The 25,383-nt window shown below is 42.5% G+C and overlaps 1 protein-coding gene across 2 annotated transcripts in view; it reads left to right on the top strand.

Moving 5' to 3' along the window:
* Window positions 1-25,383, top strand: part of ZFAT (zinc finger and AT-hook domain containing) — a 162,403-nt gene that overhangs the window by 97,680 nt on the left and 39,340 nt on the right. For both annotated transcript variants that reach the window (XM_080938952.1, XM_080938951.1), the window contains one exon: window positions 2,488-2,576. In XM_080938952.1, coding sequence (XP_080795078.1) covers window positions 2,488-2,576 — 89 coding nt within the window. The remainder of the gene's footprint in view (window positions 1-2,487; window positions 2,577-25,383) is intronic.

Genomic DNA, 25,383 nt, shown 5'->3' with positions numbered 1-25,383 from the left:
AGAATGGGGTTGTGGAATCTCCCTCTGTGACTAAGGAAAACTTCTGAGGCCAGTTGTATGTCAGGGGTGTTCCTGCATGGAAGCCCAGAGAGGCCATGTTGTTAAGGTGTTAAGCTTGTTAAACTTAAAGTTGTTAAGGTGAAGCCTGGATTGTGTTGGAGACCCCAAGATTTTGGAGATGCCAAAGTCACGGGGTGCCTGCTAAAGAGAGCTACTAAGAGGGAGTGGAACCAGAGCATGACAGAAAAGTGTGCTATTGTCAGCAAGACTGAAAGCAGTTGGAGATCTGAAGAGTGCTTCAACATCAAACATGGAGGTGCAGATTTTGGAGATTGCCCTGTTGGTTTTCATTCTTGCTTTGATCCAATATTTTTTTCACATTGCTTTTGATACTCACTTTTGGAATGGTAACGTATATCCTGTGCTATTATATATTGGAAGTATGTGATCTGCTTTTTGATTTTGATTTTATAGGAGGTTACATTTAAGTGTTTGTCATGAGTCACAGAAGAGATGATGTTCTGTGAAGAAGTCTTGACACTGAAAGACTATGGAGATTTTTGAAGTTGACTGAATGCGGTATTTCTATCATGATATGGCTACTAGCCTGTAGTTGCCAGGGAGTGGGATGCCCTGGTTTGAATAAGCATTCATATATTTGAATAGTTAGTCAACAGGAAGTGGCATTATTTGAAGTGAATTAGGAGTTGTGGCATAGTTGGCATGTGTCTCTAGGGGTAGGCTTTCCGGTTTCAAAAGCCCAGGCCAGGTCCAGTGCTGCTCTCTTCCTACTGCCTGCTTCTCCAGCACCATGTCTGCCTGTGCACCCTCATGCTTCCTGCCTTGATGGTAGTGGACTAACACTGTAAAATTGTAAGCAAGCCCCAATTAAATTCTTTGTTTTCTGAATTACCTTGGTCTTGGTGTCTCTTCACCTTAATAGAGCAATGACTAAAGCAGGAGGTGATGTCTCAAATGTTGAAATAAGGGGAAAGATTTGAGTAAAAGGTGTAGGTTTGGGCATCAGATATAGAAAATAGTCATGTGTAATGATTGTTCAGAATGAGAAGAGTATAGGGTAGAACCCTGGGGCATCAGCTTACAGAGAATGATTGATAATGGGTACTGTCACCAAGATACTCACGTGACTAGTTAGAGAGACACACATAGATGCTGGAGATGGAGTACCAGAGAATAATGCTTCCTGGTCATAGATTGTAGAGTCATCTAGTAACAGCAGGAGTGACATTTACCACTGGTTTGATGTAGTAGTTACTTTGGTGGGAACAGGTGTCAAGGACCAGTTGTGCTTTTGCTCAGATTGCCTTGACTTCAGGGGTTCAGAACAGGGGAATAGAGGGAATGGAACTATAGAGAAGTCTTTCTATTCTTGTTTGAAGGAGATGTGTGGAGCTCCCCAGAGGAGCAAGAATTTCTGAAACGGTAGTTGTATTTGTGTAATGTTGGCACCATTAGGACCACTTACTACTATTGGAGGTTGGTCATACTTATGTTTGATTACATGTTTGTATGATTGCAAATGGAGGTTTTGGTAAGTCTCATCAGGAGCAGGTGATGTGTTTCACATATTCATTTCTTTGTTTTAATGTGTTCACCCATTCACCTGATGTTGAATATTGCTAAAACACTGATCTCTGACATTATCTTTGACGCTTTTGTAGGTACACTGTTTGCTCTCCCACCAGCATGGGATCTTTCTCAGTGATCTTTACACAGTGGTCTTTCTCCATGGAGAAAGTCGTTCTACAGATTCCTCTGGTGCTCAGTATCTCATCTTCATTGAGATTCCCTGGATCCTCAGTGTTTTGCTTCCCTCTTCTCCAGATCAGCCCTTGACTTCCTGTAGACTGCACACTTCCTGTTCCAGGGAGAACATCTGGCTGTTTCATGGTTCTGACCATGGTATAGCCTATTCTGTTGCTCTTATGCTCTCTCTCTCTCTCTCTCTCTCTCTCTCTCTCTCTCTCTCTCTCTCTCTCTCTATCTATCTATCTATCTCTGTCTCTATCTCTCCTTCCCTTTTATCCTCCCTCCCTCCTTCCATCTTCCCCCCTCTCTCTTCCCCCCTGTGTCTCTCCCTTTTGTCTTTTTTTCCCTCCCACTCTTCCTTCCATCCCCCTCATTTTCTTCCCTCTCTCCCTCTTTCTCTCTGTGTCTCATGAACACGTCTCTGTTTTCAGTGTCCTTTCTAGGTGACTGGGCATACACTTTTCTTTTTTTAGGAGTCTGCTCTAAGCTCAGAGCCTTCTTAGACAAAGCTGGCCACTTCCCTCCTTCAATGGGTGAACTCCTTCCTGCACCTTCTTACTGACAACTGATGATGCTGCCTTGAATCTGTGCACTGCCTTCTTGATTTCCTCTGAGAGTCTGCCCTCTTACTTGGCAAGGACACGTGTGTGTACATGGTCCCTTTACATGCAGGAGCTACCAGCCTGGCAATGATCACTGTCCTCCGCTTCGTTCCAGGGAAGCAATTCAAGTGCACGGTGTGCGACTACACAGCAGCCCAGAAACCACAGTTGCTGCGACACATGGAGCAGCATGCCTCCTTCAAGGTAAGAGGCATGTGAGGTGAAAGTGGGGAGGACACAGTGGACACACAACACTTGTGGTGTTGACTTTGCCTTCTAGCCCTTTAGCTGTCATATGTGGAGTTTACTTTGTGTTCCCTCTTTCCATAAGCATTGAGTTTCTCTGTATTTTGGAAACCAACTCAAGGAAGAGTTTCAAGAGGATGCAAACAGAAAACAAGGCATGTGCTTCCCACTCAGAACTGGAGTGAGTTGCAAGGGGTATGGTGTCCGGGGGCAAAGTACAGACTTAGGGGCTGTATTTGTGCCTTCAGATCTTGGATTGCTGGGTAAATTGCATGGTAAACAGGCTTCTGTATGAGTGAGAGAGCATTCTGGTCTACCCACTACAGGAGTTCTCAACCTTCCTAATTCTGTGACCGGTAAATACAGTTCCCTGTGCTGTTGTGATTCCCAACCATAATCTTAGTTTAGTGCTACTCATACCAGTAATTGTGTTACTATTGTGAATTGTAATGTAAAGCTGATTTTCCATCCCTGTGAAAGGGTTGTTCTGACACACCTCCCCCAAGGGGTCATAACCTACAAGTTGAGAACCACTGGCCTGTTATGTACAGGGGCTGGAGGATGGAATCTCTCTATGTTTTCCTAATTCTTGTGAAGAATGTTTCTTCATTGTGTTTGGTAGCAACTACTTAGCGAGTCTCTTATGGAGTTATGGAGAGGAAGACAGATGACCCAGTATGTTTTTCAATAAAACTCTGCATATCACCTAAGTCAGCTTGACTCTTGACATTGCTACATCTGCTGATATGCACTCACATAAATTGAATTTTTAAGGTTTGTAACCATTTTGCTCTAAAATGCTTTTTGGAAATGTCTAGTATAGAATCCCATAAAATTGTCTAATCTGGAAGGGATGTTGGTCACTACATTTCAGGCTCTCTCTCACTAAATATCTCAGACACTGGCTCTGTATAAGGAGGCTCATACCTGTCACCTTAGGGTTCCCCATGGTGCAAACGGCTGCCTTTGCTATTCAGATGAGAATGCTGAGCATCAGAATTGAGCTCATTAGCTCTAGTCTTTTTTGCCACAGACTCTGATGTCAGCTAGTGTTGTCATGTTGACCTTATCAGGCATGTGTGAGGTAAGAACCTTCCCTGCAGCAGGCTCATCCTGTGTTCAGGAGAGCTTGTGAGGCACCTCAGGACCTCTCCTCATGCAGTGTAGGACTCACAGTACTCTGAGTGTGCGACATACACTTTTAGCATCCAGTAAGCAAAGGAACCAAACTTAAACTGCATCTTCCCGCTGTTCAACGCTCTTCCTGCTGTATCTTAGTGGCTTTAGGCAGAAGGGAGGGATTGGGAAAGCTATGATCCTGCAAACAGTTTTCAGGTAGCTGATCTGGTCTACAGTGAACATGAGTTGCTAAGGTAGAAACCACATATAACCTGGAGTACCACATGACTCTTAGGTCTTCAATTTTATCCCTATTTTTTGTATATAATTAAATCAAAAGGCTTCATTTCATGTTTTATGGGACACAAATGTGTTTCATCGGGAAATGATTTAAGAGTAGTATATTTATCATGCTAGAGATCAGAAGACCAAAGCAGCAGCCTTTTGTCTTTGTAGATGAGAAATTAGGTCCAGCGAGGATATTTCTTCTAGCTGTTCCTGTCTCAGTGGCCTTTGCAGTCATTCTTCTTTTACACTGGTCATGACCAGAACAGGTGAAGCAACCTTTGGCCCTGAACTAAATTCTCACTTTCTAAGGTTTTTGACTGTGGCTTGGGTGCTTGAGAGAGGAATGGGGAATTCGTTCTGTTAAGCATCCACACAGGTAGTTACCACGTACTTTCTCTGTCATGTCCTTGTCACCCAGTGCAGAACCTGTTATTGCTGTGTTTAGCTGGACCCTGGGCCATGGCTGGTCTTTCTCAGGCTCCCAGTAGATTCAGCATCTTCTTTATCAAGTAGTACCATAGCTTAAAATGAAACTAACCTAGGTTGTAGAACCACTAAGTGGAGTTTATCAGTTAGCTCACAGAGCAGCATGACATTGTTTACAACAGCCATGATCGATCGTCTAGACAGTAGTAATCACCCTTCTGTATTCTCTCCTCTCACATCATTTTGATTTCCTCTTGCTAAGATGGATTACCACCATGTTGTGTTAAAAGAACATACATATTTCTATAGTTCTATAACTCAACAGTGTAGCATGCTGCTCTTCCTGGCCCGAAGATCAACTGCGAATGTTGGCAAGGCCAAGTCTCAAGCCCAGGCCCTTGTCTTTCCTCACCACTAGAGTCACCTGCTATCCATGGCTTGTAGCCACTTACTCTGTTTCAAGGCCAGTAACATGCCATGCCCCCTCACATCTTCTGCTCTGAATTTCCACTCTGACCTGTAAAGATCCATTTTGGGCTGATGGTGACGGGGTGATGTTGGAGGGGCTGTGAATGGAGTGCTTTGTTAAACAAGCATGATATTCTTCCTTTACTCCCCAGCACTCACATGAAAAGCTGGCTACGGTGCTGCATGTCTGTAATCCTGGCACTGGGGAGACAGAGACAAGCAGATCACTAGATGATGATACTTAGCCTAGTGGAGTCAGTGAGCTCTGGGTTCACTGAGGAAACTCTCAGAACATGAGGTGAAAATTGATACAGAAGATTACCAACCTGAAATTGGCCTCTGGCCTCCATGTGCCCTCAGGCTCACATGAACACGGGTATATAAACATGTATACATGTACCACATATATGTACAGAGAGAGAGAGAGAGAGAGAGAGAGAGAGAGAGAGAGAGAGAGAGAGAGAGAGAGAGAGAGCTTTGTGCTTGCTGATGATATGGCTCAGGTGGTAGAATGCTTGCCTATCATATACTTCATTTCAATTTCCACCAAGTAAATCAGAAATCACAGCACATTTGTAATCCCAGCACTCAGGAATTAGACACAAGAGGCTCATAATTCAAGGTCAACTTTGACTATGTAGCAAGTTCAAGAACAGTTTGGGATTCACGACACCCTGTCTCAAATAATAAAATATTTAAAGACCCCTGTGATGATACTCATATAATCCAAGTAAATTCCTTATGCTTTGGTCAGGCGTCTAGGGACCTTACTTTCTGATTCCTGTCCTTTAGTTGTTACTGGGTTTTCTTTAGTGACAGTGTGAACCCAGGTCTCATACAATTTAGAAGGCACTCTAAACTCTGAGCTAATACCACCGCCTAATTCCTGTAGTCTTTCTTCCTTTTAAGCAGTTTCATGGGTTAGGACATGACCGTCCTGAGAGGGACACTGTTCTGCCAGTCATATTCCCCACAGTTTTCCTTCACTTCTGTTGGTGGAGGACCTTTTCTATGGAGGCTAGAAAAACCTTCTCACCTGGGAACTAATGCTGATAAGCACTCAGGTTTCTCTTTGGCTCCTGTTCTGAGTGTGCAGGCTTCTCAGGCAGATACCACTCAACTTTTGCAGTTGGTTTGCAAAATGAAAACAATTTGCTTTTCCTGAGATGGATTTAATAATTTATAGTATATAACTTGTGACAGGAAACACTGAAGTAAGGCAGATTCCTAGATTGTTTTTTTTAATGGCTTATTTCTATTTATGTATTTATTTAGTATTCATTAAATAAAACTTGAAAATACTTATAAATTTTTTTCTTTATAGAATCTAGAGTGCTTTTGAAGCATTTTTTTAAAGATGAGTTTGCAGTCCAACAGTAAATGAGATTTTTTTTTTTTTTTTTTTTTTTTTTTTTTTTTTGTTGGAAATCACTGCATCAGCTTTACCACTGATAAAGCTTTCTTGGGTTCTGTGGCATAGCTGAGTGTTTTGGTGGTTTGCTAAGAATGCTGCACTTTGGAGTCAGCTGAAGGTAGTGTAGAGGACCCTTTATGCAGTTAGAAGCATTACATTCCCTTGAATGTTTCTAGTCATTTTCACACTTCGTGAAATAGACTTACAAGCCCCTTGTCACTGTCGCAGAAGTATTGAGTTCTACGCTTTATTTAATCTTGTCCCTCACAATTGAGTCCTTTGGCTGCTTCCAGTTTGGGCTGTTAGAAATAACTGCACCGTGGGCGTCTTCATGCAGGAAGCATTTTCATGTCTCTTAAATTCTAATGAGTGATAAAGTTGAGAGTCAAGCTTATCATCCCACTGAGAAATCACAGCTATTGCCTGCAATCAAAATGCGTTCACAGGGGCACAGTCTGCCTTGACCTTGCACAGCTTAGGGACTTGACCTAACTGGGACAACAGGGATTTAAGAACAACAGGCACACATAGAAAAGCTGTGTTGTTATGGTGATACAACAGCTGCCCAGGAACTCTGTTTGTTTTATAAATCCTAATCATGGAGGTGGGTTTATTCTATGTAGGTGAAGGGAATAAGGAGGCAGGGTCAGCTCATCAATGTAGGTAAGTCTCTATCGGAGCAGTCTCAGAATATAAGTAAGTATCAAGGAAGAAGTAACAGTCCATATTATCTGCACAGTCTGTCAACATCAACATAGGAACCAGGGGAAGGCTTTGCCATTCCTCTGAGCCTGACCCCAGGAAGAGCCTGACCCCAAGAAGGCCTTGGATCTTAGACACTGGAATCCTTGTCATGGCTGTGCTCATGTCAATGACACAGCTTACTCAGGACGTACCCCTTCTTACATACTCTCTCAGGGCGTCTTCCACTCCCCACAACAGTCAACATGCTTAACCTTACAGGACTGCTGGAAAAGGTACCTTGTTGTGGTGGGCAGCCCCCGAGCTGTGGGGTTTAAACAATGGGCTGGTCATCATGTCTAGATGTACGATGCCTGGATGACATACAACCAGGAATAGTTGGTTAGTTCCATGCCACTGTTAGACCAGTGAGCATCTCCAGGCGAGTTCTTATTGTATCTCAAACAAACCATTTTTAAATGAGCTCTTGCTTTTCATCTAAAAACAATGCTTCATTTTCTAGGTATCACATCTATCACTCCATACTAAGTTTGATTGTTAGATTCCTAATTCTTTTGAGTCCTACATTCTTTGAGGTTGGTCTAAATACATGCTGTGAAAACATAGTCCTGCTGTACCTTTTCCTATCATGAGAGATGTGGTGGATGTGGAAGGTGCTGTCACTGGAGGAGGGCAGGGGAGAAAGAGAGGAGGAGGGGAAGAGAGAAGTGAGGGGATCAGAAAAGGAGATGGCCAGATGGATATCATAGGAACGTCAAGTTAGCCATGAATCACAGCCTCACATATAGACGATTGGTTAGATCTTTCCTCCTCGTTAAGTTGAGCCATTCTCTTTTCTTGGATTATTTCCTAGCATGATTGATTTAGCTCATTCATTCAAGGAAACTGAGATTTCTCTTAACATACTTTGAGATATCAAAGCCTCAGAATGGTATTCTAGGATGACTCTAAAATTCAAGGGAAATGTAGAGCAGCTAAAATTATTTTCTTATGTTTTTAATTTATCTTTTATTTTTATGAAGAGTTTTTTCATATGCAAGTATATGTAACAAGAATTGATCACAAAAAGGGGAATAACTTGGGTACCTGATAAAATGTTCAACTTCATTGATTAAAAATATCAGCAAAAGTATACAATGGTCATTTTTCACTTGTATCCGAAAACATCAGAGTTCAAGTTGCTTATTCAGATACTGTCGTTGGGAGTCAAAATGGCATGTTCCCCAGGGAGATGAGTGCAGCAGAAACGGTTCCAACTGCAGGTGTGTCACAGAGGACATAAATGGTCACTTGTAAGAACTCGTGTACTGCGGAGACCCTTGCAGATATATGAAACAACCATGTAGGGTCATTTATCAGAAATAGGTAATATATCCATGTATAGGATAATGGTTAAGTCAAAAGTCAGAAAAAATACAACAGAATAATTTGTAGCTTTAAAGGAGTCTAAAAATATCTCTCTGTTCATTTTTATAGAGATATTTAATCTGTATAAGGAACTGCAAAAGGAAGATTAAAATGATAAAATCTTGTTTCTTATGTTTACTTGCAGGGCATTGTAAAAATAAATGCAATATAAACAGACACATAATGTATTGAGGAGGGTAAGGATATGCACTGAATATATGGGAAGACAGGATTATAGTGATGTGTGGTGAGTGCACACATGCATGTTTGTGTGTGTGAGGCACATGTGTAGAGGTTTACATATATGTATGTATACCGTGTACCCGTAGCTTGCTATTTTGGCAGCCCATCTTGTCCTAGGAATCCCCTGCCTCTGTCTCCTGTAGACTTAGATTACAGAATATTGGCCATGCCCACCTAACTTCTGCATGGATCCTGAGGATACGAGGTCTGGACCCCACATTCTCTTGGGGAGCTCTTTGCCCACTGAGCCATTACCCCCAACCAGTACTTGATTTTTAAACTGTGTGAACTGAATGGGCCACCTCCTTGATATATAAATAAAATTCATAGCACTGTAAAAATAAGGAAAAAAAGATGTTTTAGAAACTAAAGTCAGAGCAGAATTTGAGCATGTTCCTAGTCTTTGATGCCATCTTACGTGAGTGGTGGGAACTGCCTGTGGCAGTAGAAAATCCTAGAACAGCGTCGCACCTTAGATGCTGCAGGCTTTAGAGGCTGACTTAGTTCTTACTGAACCACCTGGAGATTGTTATTCCACTCCTCTCAGTAACTCTCATGTCCTGTAAGCTGCTGCTGTGGTATCTGCCTCCTACTGTTGGAAATATTAAAAGCAACATAAATTTTATGAGCAGTGGGGCTGGTATGTGGTACTTGGTGGGTGATCAAAGGATGCTGGCTCCATTTCTTTCTCCTGTATCTCTTGAAAATGATTCCGATTTCCCCAAAGTACCAAATCAAGAGGTGCAAACCATCTTGATTGTGTCCATATTTTTTGTTTGGGTTGAACTGTGTAAAGCACCTATTCTAATACTGTTATAGATGTCTTTCTCTTTATTTCTTTCTAGATGCCAGTGTCCCTTTCATTGCTGTATCGTTGTTCATCAGCAAGTAGGTTAGGGCCATGGCACTGCCCACTACTTGCCAGTGAGTAGACTTTGGTGGGACTCCTTTGCTAATTTAAGCCACTGTTTGCCTCTTTGAAAACTTGGAACAATAATGTAATTCTTTCAAAGGCTGCTTTTAGGAGGGCTGCTGTGAAGAACCTGGACAGTGACTCTGCATAGCTGTGGGCTCTGGCTCTATTCGGAGGACGGCCGGGGAGACACCAGCTTTCGCTCTCTCTCCAAGGCCTAGTGCCATCTGTAACCAACTTGGCTTCTTTATAGGCAGCATTGTCATCATTATTGGATCTTGGAAGTGTGTCGAGAGTGGATTTCTAACCCTCGGGGGCGTTCTCAGGGACCCAGGGCCAGGCATTCTCCGGAGTGAAATGCTTTCCCACATGGTGGTGATGCCAAAGCTTGCAAGGCTCCGAAGTCACTGCAGTCGTTGTTTGTTTACAGCCAACATGGCTGTGGCAGCTCGTTCCTACTGACAGCTCAACACTGGCACATTGTACTAAGTATCTTATTGTTACAGTCTCTTTAGATTTGACAGACTTCTTGGTTTTGATGACCTTGGAAGAATATTTTCCCCCATTTAGGACTTGTTGACCTTTTAAGACTCTCTCTTTCGTGTGTGTGTGTGTGTGTGTGTGTGTGTGTGTGTGTGTGTGTGTATGTGTGTGTGTGTGTGTGTTTAAGTAGTTACTGTGGATGTTATTTTTTAAAAACTATATGGTTTCAAATGATGTACATAATATACATAAATAATAAAATCCACAAAACATTGTGTTTCTACATTGACAAACCTACACTTTACTATCACTTACATATTTATATTTTAAGTTCTTAACCCTTCAGTACAGTGTTGCTTTTGTTTCAAGTAACTAGTAATATTTAGTGACATTTCAAATGTACATTTGAAAATGTAATTCTTAACTTTTTTTAAGCTTTATTTATTTTATATACAGTGTTCTCTCTGCATATGTTTACAGGCCAAAGAGGGCACTGGATCTCATTACAGATGTTTATGAGCCACCATGTGGTTGCTGGGACTTGAACCCAGGACCTCTGGAAGAGTAGTCAGTGTTCTTAACCACCGAGCCATCTCTCTAGCCCCTATTCTTAAGGTTTTAAAGTAAAAACTTAAGTTGAAAATATATTAAGAGGTATAAATATAAAATGTAACTATCTCCTTTACCTTTTTCCTTGTAGGTTTGGGCTTTGGTCAGATACTCTATTTTCTGCTCTGGAGAATGTTCTTGGGCATATTGATGATTCACGTGTGCTAGACAGAATTGGGATTTCTGCTTCTCTTCAATAATACCTTCATTTGTACAGAGTATTTTGAAGGCAGAGGCAGGAGGAGCAAGAACCATCAGGTGAAGGCTAGCCTGATCTATATACTAATCTTCATACTGATCTATGTACAGGCTGAGACACAAACTGTGTCTCTGGGGGACATCACTACCTTTGTACTGGTTTGAACCTATCTGTGCTGGGTCTTTTTCTTCAGGCTGACTCATGATTTTTCTGCCCTATTTTGTTTTCTTCATATGAGCACCGGGAATCTAGGTACCCTTTGTGTACTGGGCTTGCAGTTGGTGAATCCTTGGGCCTGTGGATGACCTTGAGCTAGACCATTCTCAGCCATCCTCTCCGTTAACATTAACTCTGTTCATTTGTTCCCTGTCCCCTCTCTTAGGGCAATAATGCCAGTGTCTTAGATCCCATTACTCAGAAGATCTCTCACCTCCTTTCTTATTCTCTCTGTCTCTGGTTTCTGTGCTTCAGTTGTTTTACCTGGCCTTTCTCCAAGCTCATTATTCTTTGTCTTTAGGTTGTATGTGCCATTTGGAAGACTATCAAATAAAGGGTTTTAATATTTAAAAGTTCCTAGCATTTTCATATTGTTCTTTCAGATTGGTTTTATTTTTCTGCTTAGTTTTTCCATCTGTCCCTACAAATTCTCTCTTTCTTCCCAGAGCCTTTCACATACATCTATGTTCACTTTTCACTCTAGTAACATCAACATATGGAATCTATATATCAGGCCCACCCCCATTTTGAAGTTACATTGCCTTGCTTTTCTCTCTATATATATCAGAATATTTAATAGATCAACTATTATGTTTCAATACAGTTCATGGTAAATGCTAGTAGATATCAGAAACATAAGTGATTTCAATGTGGGGCATTGTGCAGAAGAGACAATGAAGCAGACCCAGCTGTTCTCATGAGAGGCCAGTTTCATGGTTGGCGTGTGAGAACTTGACTTCACCAGTTCCTGGCACCTGGCTGATAAGAACTTGTTCTGCCTTCCCTGTGCGAGAGATATGGTTTACCTTGGAGACCTGTCTTCCTTTTTGGAGCTTGGGTACATTTTAGGAAGAACATGCCCATGTCAATAGTACCCACCCCAAAATGTGTGGGCACTGAATCTCCAAAAACATCTCTTCTTGGCATGAGTGCATTTGTTTCAGGGTGTATGACTATGTCCCCTATGATTGTATGAGAAGATTCTTACATGTTTGCTCCTGGTTTCCCTAGACTTTGCCACCTGCATATCTTACCTAGACTGACATTGCTCTGTCCTCTTTTTCAGTAATTGGTTTTATGATGAGTCCTCTGGGTCCTCCCAGTAAGTCTGTAAGCCTGCAGTTGTTTATTAGTGCCCTCCAACCCAGAAAGCAGGGATTCTAGTATGTAGTCCAACTGGGTCCAGAGCTAGTTTAGAGCTGCGTACAAATATTCTGGGAGCACAATCAGGACTTTGCTTCCTGAAAGGCTAAACTTCTGAGTTCTGGGCATCACCAAGCTACTGGGTCTCTAGGCATGAGGCGATCACCTTTACAAGTCTTCCCTGGTGCCTTCACAGATTGGCTGCCCACTGCATGTTTATGTCGGCCCTATCCTTCCCACGCCAGACCCCAGAGGAACTTCACCTGACGTCAGGAGACAGGAGAGTGATTGAAGAAATAGCCAGCTGCAGACAGATGTGACAGATTTAAGGTTACCCACCGAGTGCTCTGGCAGCATTTTTTGTTACAGTTTTATCTACACAGAGTTACTCACAATAGGGCAGGGAAGACCTGAATCATGTCCTGTCACAAGCACCCATGGGAGAAGCACCAATGTGCAGTTGGATGAGAGCCCTGTGTCTTAGAGCAAGGCCTGTGCTCATGTGGTCTCATACTGCCTAAGAGTCCAGCTCAGTCATCTACTGGGTGATGTTGGGCAAGTCCCATAACATGCCTAAGTTGCCTGTTGCTTAGAAATAGAAGCAGTATATGAGCTACCTATATTCACATTAACACTAGCAAGAAACTAAGTGACAAGGACCTGCCACACGATTTTCATATGTTGGTATCTATCTTTCTCTGCCTTCTTTGTGGTCACAGTGAACTTGCCTTGACTATGCATACTCTGTCCATTGTGGTCCCATTATTCAACATTCTTAGTATCTGAGGCAAGCTCCAGCCATTAGAGTCGTGGTCACATGTTCCACTGATTTGACAATTTCCTTAATGGTGTGCTCTAACACATAAATATGCCACTGGGCAGAGAGGCCCTTTCACCAGGTGTATTGTTCATATAGAGTGCTTGTGAACATCTAGGCATGTGTTCCTCATCAGCCCCACCCCTTCCCACTGGACCTACTGCCCAGGCATCACAGTTATGCTTTCTGGCCCAGAACAGACTCTGTATTTCCCCAACATTCTCTCCCCAGTGTTCCTGCCCAGCGGTGCTTTTCATCATACTGAGACATGTCACAAGGGCTCAGTTTAGCTCCATCCTCTATAGAGTTTCAATGTCACCAAGAATCTCCTGGCCTCTAGAGAATATGTTTTTTAAAAAATGGTGTGTGAGTTGTGCAAGTCTGCAAAGAAAAATCCATTCTGAAGTCAGCAGTTCTGAAATATGTACCTTTTGGAAACTGTTCAGGGTGGCTGAATGCTGACCCATCTTTATTTAGCTTCCTCTCTGTCTGACACTGTGTGACCTTCTTGGCCATTTGCCTTTCCCAATTTGTGGTCAGAAAGCCCTTAGGTACAGCTGAGGTCAGGAATTGACCCTTCACCTTGACAACACATTGTCAAATTTGTATTTGATGTGCTTGGATTTGTTGAATTCTTGACAGTCAGAGCCACAAAGCCCAAGGAATCGATTGGTTTGTTGCAGTTGAAAATGTGCATAACCACAGCACTGTCACAACACCAATAAAAGGTACAGGAGATCTCCATCTCTGATCCCATTATCACTGATAAAACTTCTAACCATTCCCTCTGGAGTACAGCATACCCTGCTCAACAGTCAGCTGTTCAGGGGCAAAGTAAGGACAACTAAGGAATTCATTTTTACTGGATCTTTTGATGCAACACTTACAAGGTGATCTGGGAACCAGACCCTTCTCTATCAGGCAGTGTAGCAGCTATACAGTCTTCTGTGCTGTGCTCAGGCCCCTGTCTGCCAGGTTCTTAGGCCTTTGCAGAGCCAAAAGTGCATCAAAAATAATAGCCATTGTGTGGAATGTTAGGGGAAAGTTATGTCCCAGGAGCTGTAGGAACTCAGAAGATCAGCATAACCATTATTCCAACTATACTTTTAATTCTTATTTCAGCCAAGTTAAAATTATATTATCCTAATGCTTAAAACTTGTATTTTTAGAATCTCAGAGCAAAAAGATTCTCCACTGATTGATAACCACAAATCAAAGGGAATTCAAGCAGCACTCAGAGAAGGAACAGATAAAAGGGTTCAGTGTCCACAAGTCCATCAGTGGTGTACTGAAGTATATTGTAGGTTTACATGTGTGGAAAATTGAGGTGTACGTGATTTGCATAGTTGAGCAATTCTGGTCAAGGTGTGATCTCACTGAGTCTTGTCTCTGGATATTCTGGATGTGCTGTACGAGGTGGTCAGAGATGTCCTTATTGCCTGAAAGGCCAGGGTGCCTGTCCAGAGAGTGTAACTCTGCTCTATGGTATGGTCTCATTCTTATGGAGAGCCACTCTTATGTGAGAAAATGTTGGCCCTATAGTTTTTCTTGCCTAGGAATCTAAGGTTACTCAAGAAGATAGTTTTAGAATAATGGCTTACCTATCTTCATTCAAAGTGACAGAGACAGACAAGGACAAAGTCAGAAATGCAAGACTTTCATCCTGCATTTATAAACAGTTACCTAGTAGGTCCAAGTTGTAGAGCCAACCCTCTTTAACAAAAACAGTGTCTAAGTGTCTGCATTTTCATGGTGAAGTAAGTTCCAAAGGCCTTTGTGATATGAATACAGCATGCTGCAGTGAGCTATGCTTGTAGAAGGCAAGAAGCATCTAAACACATGAGAATACATATGCAACATTGGAAATGACAGTATACAGGATGAAATCAGCCAAGGAGATTCCTGTTTAAATAATACTCCTGGTTTTCCTTCTAACCCTTGTAAGGAAGAGAGCAGAAGTGAAGAGATAATCTTGAATAAATAGAAGACAAACATTTGTAAGCAGTTCAAGTTATTAGTACCAGTGAGTGATCTCACTGAGTTGTCTAGCACTGTTGTGCAAAGTGCACACTTTATATGCACACTTTAACTTATTTATATGCACATTTTAATTTGCCCTGAAAACCCATAAAGGCAAGTATTAATATCTCCATTTTATAGATCATAAGGTTAGGTCACAGAACCCAATGAAGAAACATGAGTCCAGAGTATTGCAGCTTTCTAGAGATGATGCCTAAATTAGGTTTTGATCGATGTCTTTGTGTCTTTTGTGAAGTCATTTGGACGTGATGACTTCATCAATCTGTGCCTTTAAAGGTCAGTGACATTTTACCCCTTTGGGTTTTTTTTTTTTCCTCTTACTTAATGATACATATCTACAGGTGTATGTGTAGCTATCAGATCTCAAGCATAACATTGACACAGGATGCTAAATTTGTAGCTGATATACTTACCAGGTCCAGTGGAAACCACAGAATTCAGGGGCAGCAGGACTGAGTGTGGAGTTTCCGTGGCAGTATCTGAACTTGAAGGGCAGTAAGGTCTCTAATACTGCACCCACTCCTCCGTTTCCCATGAGTGGAGATGTGTGTGGGACAAAGGAAGGACAAGTGCACCTGGGTGGTACCCTGACCCTTTGTTTGCGGGCTTCCAACTGCAGAGCCTGTGCTGAAGACCTTTACTGTCATGTTCAGTTCTGCTGGAACTGATTTTTAAAGCATCTCTAGAAGAAATCAAAACTGGATAGGTTTATGTTAAAGTTCTAGACACCAATGAGTATATATTTTCTGAAAATATTGCATTTTTTGACATCACAAGTGATTACAATATTAATAATAATAAGAGAAAATCAATAACCAGCTAACACTAAAGAGTCTTCTAAGCTCTTGCACCAAATGCAATTAGTGTTGATTGATTCACTGTTGCTTATTGTGATGAGTTAATTGCCTCAAGGCAAGCTGGCTTTGAACTTGTGGTACCCCACAGATTTATAATATTTATTCTTTTAAATGGTTTAATTTGTCTCTGACCTTATTTGAAAACTGAACTAACTTTGTGCTTATTAAATAGTATGTGAAGGTCTGACCTCTGCTCTTTGGTGGTGACCAAGGGATTGGTTTGTTCCTGCCACATATGACCCAGAGTAGAGCTGAGCACCAGCTTTGCATGATGGGAATTCTTTAAAGAGACAAAAGCATTAGCAAAACTTTTAACCCTTGGCTTGGTAATCTTGTCTGTGAAACTCCCAACACAGCACAAAGTTTCTACCATGTATAATCCGCCTGTATTGCAGGAACTGAATGGAATTTTCATTGACACCCATATCCTGTAAGCCTCAGAGCTACTTAGATGTCTTTGTATAGAGACCTCTTATCTTTGGTACAAATATCTCTGAATTCTAGTCACCAGGAACAAGTCCAGGAAAGCCTCCATCCTTCCCTGTGCTTCTCTGTAAGTCACAAGTCTTTCTCTACCCAGTTGTGTCTGTCCTCCGGTTGCTCTTTTCTTGTCTGTCTTCTCTAAAATTGCATATGTATCAGTATGTGCTTAGCAGAGTCAACGCTGTCTTTTGTCAGTACTCACAAGGGAAGCATGGATCCCACCCATGACTGAAAATATTGCCAGCTACCAGCCCCTACCCTTAGCCTCCACTCCTCTGGGCAGACGCAGTGTGGCCATTTCACCTGTCCCCTGCCCCATGCTCAGCTTGCACCTGCTCCTCACATTAGCTCTGCCTTACTTCCAGATGGCCACAGTTCTCTCATCTCTTCCAGGTCTGGAGCTTCGTGCTTTGTTTTTCTGTAGGTTTAATGATATCTGGCAGATGCTGTGTGTTTTGTTTTGATGCAGGATGTAACTTCCATAGGCTTTGGTTTTGCTTTTGTTCTACTTTTGACACTTTGACACTACTTTCTAGGTTGTGTATAAGTGCACAGTCTGCAGGTGTTTATACTTTTTACACGGGCCTCAGCCCTGGCTGGCCTCAGATTTGTTATGTAAATGAAGATGACCTTTCACACTACTACTGCTGCTTCCATCATCCGGATTACAGATGCTGGGCACCATGTCTAGTTTATGTGCTGCTAGGAATGGAGCCTGGGCTCTTTGCATGATAGGCAAGCACTCTGCCAGATGAGCTACAGTCCTGACTCTAATCTGCCGGACTGTAGGTGATAGGCTGACTTCTAGGATGGCTGTCAGATTCTAAGCTGCTTCAAGAGCTCAGACCCACAAAGGTTCAGGTTACCTCACAATTTCTATTATGGGACATTGCTGGGTTCATTCTTATTTCATATGGAGCCTTGATACCTAAGTGCTTCCTTCTTACAGTAGTGAGAACTTTGAGATTAAAATGGGATGAAGTAATTTGCAGTGCTTTGGAAGTGAGATGTTCTGTAAACGCCTTGCTCCTAGCTTCAGTGAGTCCAGCCCTGGTTAGTGCCAAACTTCAGAGTAGTTATGCAGCCAGGGTCCAAGGACTTGTCTGTTTCTCAGCAGCGAGGAAGTTAAAATATCTGTAAGTGTATTTTTTTTTTTGAGGGGGGGGGGCTGTAAACCTTGATTTATGATTGTTGAGAAATCTCAACCCCAAGATTCCTGTGAAAGGCACATGGTTGACCCATCCTGGTGTATCCTTTGGAAATACAGGAACATATAGTCAATATGTATCTTCTGTTTTGTAGCAGTGTTAATCTTGTCTGGTCTGCAATTTCTAGTCAGCAAGAGCACACTGGTGATTAACAGGCATTCCAGACAGGGTCTACACAAAGTCAGGTTACCATGGTAGGGCTAGGGAGCAAAGGGAAAGAAATGACTGATTGTGTCACCACCAGTTTTCTAGGTGTGAGAAGTGCCATTGTCAAAATGACACCATCACATTGATGCTGTAATTTGAAACCCAGAGTCATCTGTAAAATGAAAAGCTCAGCGTAGGGGAAGGTTGCAGCAGCCGGAGCCATTGTAGCTGAAGTCACATTTACTTGCAGTGGCCTTGACTGACCTGTGCACAGCTCCCTAGGAGGATGCTACTTGACTTTTGGAGTGTGGCTCGAAGCCTGGTTTTATAGTGACATCTGGGAACGCTCTGCAGCAGCCCAGGTCACAGGTCTCATCTGAAAATGTTTTTTTTTTTTTTTTTTCTACTGTAGATGATAAGCAGGCAAGACAGGTTTAGTGGCCACTCTATTGCTCTCTTCTCTTCTATCATCATCAGATTGGAGCGCCCTCATCTTCTCTTCTGACACTGTAAATAAACAGGAAGCATCAAGTGCACATTTTCAGATGAAAGGAATGCTGTGTTCTGTTGCTTTAGATGAGGCCTTTTGCATCCAAGATGCCCATCTTAACCATTTGTGAGAGTGAGTTGATAAAGTGTCTGTGTAGGCTTCTTTGTTTATATCCATCCAACAAAATGAGCAAACTTGCCTAAAGTTGTACAGCTGTTAAGAGGCAGAACCCAGATTGAGTCCAAGTATCTCTGACACTAGAAACTGCTGACAGTCAAAGATGTGGAGAGGTATCCCAGGTCACAGACCTCTCCTGGACAAATTGTTGGGAAGACATTCTATTAGCATCAGTTCTGGACTGTGTTCAAGAAATGCAATTCTGGGGCACCTCACCCTGAAAAGGCTGTCAGCTTACCACCTCTTTCTTAGGATCTGATTGGATGGAATTGTCTCATACTTCCAAATAGTAACTGAATTAGGTCTGAGAGAGAGATGAATGCTGAATTCAAAGTTCTCAGGAATGTAGGAGCTGCCGCCTCTAGCCTAGCTGCATCTTCGAGGGCTACCTTAATGCAAGCTTATGTTTTAGGAGATTGATGGCTACTTCTGACATTAATGAAACAGACACCATCTTCTCCAAGTGCTGGTGTAAATCTTTCAGGTGTCTCATTTGAATCGGAAGCCTGGGGAGAGCTTACATAATTCAAGTCTGCTGGAGCGTGAGTGAGTCGGAGGGTGGGTGGTGCAGACCCATAGTTAGTGTCTGGTCCAGGCTTGTGCCCCTGCTGAAGGCTCTCCTTTGTACCTCAGGGTCTGGTGCTGATGCGGCACATGTACAATAGCAAAGCAAATTAAATAAAAGACATCTAGAAGTTTCTTTTCATGGCCAAGTAAAGGCCTTGTTAATAATAATAGAGGTGGCCATTCATGCTCTCTGTATTCTGAGGGTTCCCTATCAAACCTTACACAGGGGAACTGGGTCACCGAGTTCCACCTTAGTCATCCAATTCTTTACTCTTCCCTTCACTTACTGTGAAGTTAATTATATATACAGAATGTCAAATATTATATGACCTATGTAATAAAGATTGTCAATTAACAGTCATTACTGTCCGGATTTGGATCATTTCCTCATTAGATGCCGGGGGGGGGGGGGGTGTTTTCCTGAGCTTTTGTTTTCTCTATCCCAAGATTATTGCTTACTTTTTTTTTTTTCACTCCATAGTTTTACCATCTACACATGTGTGTTCAGAGAGATTAACCTAGTCTGGAACATCTTAATTATACACATAATGGCTATGCCTTATTTATTTTTCAAGCTTTTTATACATTGTATACTGAGTGTGTTTCTTCCACATCCTCTTCCTCCCATTATTTTCCTCCATTACCCTAAGTGCTTTCAGTTCAGCTCTCATGTTGTGTTGAGATTTGCTTCAGAAACATATTGATGAACAGGGATCCTTTTTGCTCCTGGTTCTAATCCATTCATTCTTTGCAGTAGCCAAGTCTACTGGCTGCCGAGTCCAGTCTTGACCACTAGGGAAGCATAGATGATTATGCTCTGATAAAGGCTCCAGAGAAGAGCTGCAGGCCATGGCGGCAAGTGGCCATGGTGAAACAGTTTCCGGGTGAGAAGAAACTGGTTCTTTTGAGAAAAGCTGGAGAGTTCTTGACATGTATGTGGGTGTATGTCATATGGTGGGATGGTGGGCATGTGTGGTGAGTATGTGCACTATCAAGCACAAGGCAGCACATGTACCATAAGTAACTTGTGGATGAAAAGATGTTAAAATCATCAGTTTGGGTTCAAATCTGTGATGTGTGACTCAGCATAACTGAAGACCTTCACACCAGCAGGAATTGTCTTCAGTAGCATGGGGAATATTTCCAGAGGATGTGGTTCTGTGAATCATGCTTTGTGGATGTGGTGTCATGCTCTGAACTCATTTTGACTTCCTTTATTCACATGGCTTTGGCTGATTGTAACTAAGACATGGCCGATATCACTAAGAGATCACATCTCGTTTTCTCCTTGTCATATGGTGTTAGGATCAATTAACTAATCAGACTGTGGAAGAAAAAGGCACAGAGGCTTAGGAGGTCAGAGGGAAGAGATGCCTATAGAGAGGAGCATGAGGCACGCGCAGAGGGACAGTTATATCTGCCCATCTCCTTGAAGTTGCTCTAGAGTGTTAGTAGAGCGGGATGAGATGGGGTCTCTAAGAGGAATGGCCGAAGGATGTGAGTAGAGCTGCAGGGTGGTACGGTGTGCAGTGAGCGCCTAAGCCTTGCCTCATATGCACCCGACAGTTACAGAAGATAACTTGAGCACATGGACTTTGTCCACGCCTTTCCCACAGGGAAACTGCTTTATCAGAGAGACTGAGGATATCATTTGCCCTGTGCCTGTCTTCTTCCCTGCAAGCTTCAGCAGGCTCAGGAGGAGGTGGGGGACTCGTAAACTGAATGGTGGGTAAGCAGCAGGCTGGAGTGTGGTCCAGGACATGGTACATGAAGATTAGGGCAGCGTGACAATAAGGATGTGATATAAGTACATCTGGCCATTGCGGGTGACTAGAGAGGAGTGAGGCCAGAGCCGGGGACAGCCATGGAGCAGGCAAGCCTGAGAGGAAGGGGCCGGTCCCCCCACTGCGAGTGGGGAACAAAAGCTTAATTCAAGGTACTTATGGTCTACTTCCGTGTGTGGAAAGATTGCTCACAGGAGGTCAGTGCAGAAGGACTCTGGGCAATAGAGGTAGGCTGAGCTGTCCAGGCGAGGGTGGGACTCAGGAAGGCTCTCACCTGGCCCTCAGTGCCTGCCTAAACTCTCCTTTCCTTCTGGATGCTCTGAAGCAGTTCGGCTCTAGTGGAGAGGGTGGTGGAAGCTGTTTCTCCTTTGATTTGTTAATCTACTTAATGTACTGTTTACAAATTTTGATTACTTAAAAATGCATTCAGTTGTGGGAAACATGGCTTATAAAGAAAAGACTTGAAGTGAATATAGCCCCAGTTGTGCTTGCTTAACCCTTGGGTATATTGTCTTCTGCTTTGCTCCTATATGCTGCCATGTCAGTATACTCTAGCCAAAGGGGACTGTGCTCTTTAGAGTACGTGTTTTCATGGCACACTCAGATACAAGGCTAATTGTGTGTCATAGTACAAGACAGAGAAAGCCACAAGTGGAGTCATTGCAGTAAACCAGTTGCAAGATATAAGGGGATGATCTCTGAGCTCATGACATAGGACTCTGAAACAGAGAGACCTGGGGTCCACGGAGGACGTCTGCGTTGCTGTGATAATCACTTGCTGTTACTCAGGATGGAAGTCTTGTGGTGGTGGCACACTTTTAATGCCAGCTCTTGGGAAGCAGAGGCAGGTGGATCTCTTTGTTCAAGGCCAGCCTAGTCTACAAATAGAGAATGGAAGAAGAGCATAGAGAGCTATGAATTGTGGTGGTGGTGATGTAGCGGTACTTGATCATTTATCATTACTGTCAGGGAAATGGTCTCCTTGCACCTTACAATAACTGTTTTCTGACAGTAACTTTGAACCCCCATACTTCAGAGGAGGGAAGTAACTAACATGTCAGGGGGTGGAGGCAAAGCTTAAGGTCCATGGCTCATAGGTGATGATGGTAACCTTTTACCTGACCCATTACACTAAGAAGGCATAGGGACACAGAAGGTTAGGCATGCCACAGGCCTGCCATCAGATCTTATGTGCCATTAGTCCTCGCTTAGTGCTGGCCAGCATCCTGTTGGATCTTTAGCAAGCAGTTTGGGATTCTTTTTTTTTTTTTTTTTAATGAACAACTTTATCTTAAAAAACAAAGATAAATGTACAGATTTTAAGCATTTTTGCATAAAAGCATACAAATACATTTTTGTCAGTACTTGATTTTTTTTTAAAGGCTTGATAGTATGCATTAAAATCTTACTAGTTACAATGAGCATAAAGTGGAGTTTGGGATTCTTGATCAGGATGTACCATCCACATTCTAGCTTCCTCTCTATTGAGAAATTGTCTGCATCCAATCTGTTTCCTCTTCTGCACTGGGCGTACTGCCTTCTCTGTTACCATCACTGTTTCTGTAGAGCTTCTTTCTCGACAGCTTTGGGCTTGGCATTTCTGACTGGATATAGGGAATTGGAGAAACCAGTAGGACTTTATGGATTGTTCTTTTTCAAATCTTGATAGGACAGGTAAAAATGTGGTTATCTTCTTGACATTTCAGGTTTTCCTGATGCAACCAAGATGTGCTTCTGTTCTATCTGTGCAAAAGCTGTGAAAAGCATTTTCTTGTTACTGTTGTTAATTTTCCATTTATTTCCTGACATTTTCTTCTATAGCTTGTTGACTTTGAAAATAACAATGATGGTGACAGCTAACGTATGAACTAACACTTATGTCTCAGGTGCTGTATTTGTAGAATCTTCCTCCATCCTTACAGGATCTGACAGATGAAAAGAGTGAGGCACAAAGAAGGTCAAGAGGCTTTCCCAGGTGCTTGGGATCAGATGGTACAGCATAGACTTGTGCCTGTGTTGGCTTAAGAGGTTTTCTTAGGCATCAAACAGATGTGTGTGTGTGTGTGTGTGTGTGTGTGTGTGTGTGTGTGTGTGTGTGTGTTGGTGTTGTTTCATTTTAGAGACAGTCTTGCTAGGTAGCCTAGGTTTGCCTCAAATTCTTGATCCTCCTGCCTTGGCTTCTTTTTTGCTGCTTTTGAAGCTATATACCACCATGCCTGGCTTCAGGTGTCTTTTGTTCTTAGTATCTTTTAAACTGCTGTACTAATCTAACCCAATTATTGTTTCTTGCCCCTGTGTAGTTTTGGTTGTGTAGAGCAATATATACTCTGAATTCCTTTAGTTGAATTTGCTATACTTGAAGTTGGTCAAAGGCTTTGGGGTCAGCTCAACATGTATCTATATTAGTACTTGCTCTTCCAGATGTTTCTCCTTGTGGGACTTTGGGCAGATCATATAACTATCCTTAAATTTAACTAGCTGAATGAGAAAGAGAGAAAGAAAGAAAGAAAGAAAGAAAGAAAGAAAGAAAGAAAGAAAGAAAGAAAGAGAGAGAGAGATGGGGGAGAAATGGAAGGAAAGGAGGGGGGAGTGAGGCAGGCAGGGAGGGAAGGAAACATTTGTAGTCTTGCAAGATTATTGTGAGGCTGAACAAAGGTGTGCAAAGTATCTCCTACCATGTCTTACACACATCTGCTTGTGCATGGGTAATGCTGGTGATATTCATGCTTTGCAAATGCAGGTCTGCAAGCATGTGCAAGGAGCGTGCTGCTTTAGTAGCAGCAAATACATCCTGAGGTCACCAGAGTGGCAGTGCATCAGATGTATCTTAGTCTAGAATCTGTGGGACAGGATAGCTCAGATACTGAGAACAGAACCAGATACATGAGAAAGAGCTACTCCTATGGGCCTGGTGATTACTTAATGGATCTAGCCCTGCTGTAATCTTACCTCTAGTTCCTAACACACTACATGGCAAGTAATAGCTTATCTATGTACATATTTAAAATGTTTATTAGAAGGATTAAATATCTTACAGAGGTTTATGGTCTTGAGACTGATATATTACTATTCTTCCACCTCAAACTCTGGAGTCATTTCTCTGTTCTTTTCTCTTTCCATCTTCATGTTTCCTTCTTTCTTCATAACTGTTGTCTTGCCTTTGGTGCCTGTGTGGTATACACAGAAACTATGTAGTGACTGGCTGTTGGTAACTCTAAGCTCTGAGGCTCCCTTCTAGGCCAGGCAGAGAGGTCCTGGTAGTTCGCGTTCTCTTGGTCAGTACACAATGCTTGCATATACCTGAAGTCTCTAAGAACTGGGCCCTCATCTCTGGCATCAGTACTAAGTACATTTTCATTAACCTAAAGAGTATGATTCTAGACCAAAGGTGATTGGTTGTTTAACTGAGGGCCTACATGACAAAGTTGAACTTAGTTGATGGTTAAATATACTGACAGTGCTATGGCACTTGAAAACACCATGCTTTGTCAGATCATCCCACAGTCAGAAGCCTGCCAGATGTTCTCTGGCTGCTGGTCACCTTGCTGACTCACTTAAAATGCAGAACAATGAAAGTATCTAGAGTGGCTTGTAGTGCACCTCTTCAGCTCATCCCCAACACCACGAAAAACAGCAACCCACCAATTCTTTTTCTGTTTATAGGAGTATGTCATATAGGAGTTACTGTCAGTGTGTACAAAGATATTGTGGTATGGTTGCGGTCATGTGGGAGCAATACTTTGGAGTCTTCATTGATGGTGTAGGGACCATGGTGGTTGATGGGACAAGCCTCCCTCAGCATGCCTCAGGCTCCAGGCAGGTCTCTCACAGAATATGCCGTTATAGGAAGAGGAAACCTTCTCTAAGGTGAAAAGGAAAGGAATATTCTCTTCATGGAAAGTTGGTAGGACTATCTACCAGGAGGGTTTTCAAGTCTCAGATGACCAAGTTAGCAAATGTAGGCAAAGCTCACCCTCTGCATCTGAGGAACTTGGTTTCACAGTTTCTCACAGAGACCAGCATCTTCATGTGCTCAAGTCCTTATCACAAGACACTCAGGATATGCATGTGACCTAGGTACATCATAAATACTTGGTCTGTAGAGTAACTTGCCATACATAAGGCAATATGATACAGTTTAAACAGTTGTTATAGAGACCTGCCCATAACAGGCACATTTTACAACTTTGGGTCCTTGGTTGGATCCCAAGAAATGGAATCTGTGGATATAAAGGGCTGACAATATTACATAACTGATTAAGATTGTCACAAGGCCTGTTATATTTCATACTTCTGAAATTACACTATTATTCTATTTTTGTGATCTCTTTGGAGCCTTGATAGGTGAGCAAAGGCTTACTCTCCCATTTAATAGGGGATTAGGATTGATAGGGAGGAGGGAAAAGCCAGACAGGATGTGGAGGTGTAATCCCAGAACTGGGGAGGTGGAGATGTGTGTATCCTTTCTCACCAGCCAGCCTAGCAAAATTGGTGACCTCCTAGGTAGTAAGAACCAAAACAAAATGATTGCTCCTGATGACAGCACCTCAAGTTGGCTTCTGACC

Source organism: Micromys minutus (genome assembly GCF_963924665.1).
Source record: "Micromys minutus genome assembly, chromosome: 27".
In the NCBI taxonomy this organism is placed as follows: Eukaryota; Metazoa; Chordata; class Mammalia; order Rodentia; family Muridae; genus Micromys; species Micromys minutus.
The sequence above is the reverse complement of the archived record's forward strand: the minus strand, read 5'-3'. Positions and strand labels throughout refer to the sequence as shown.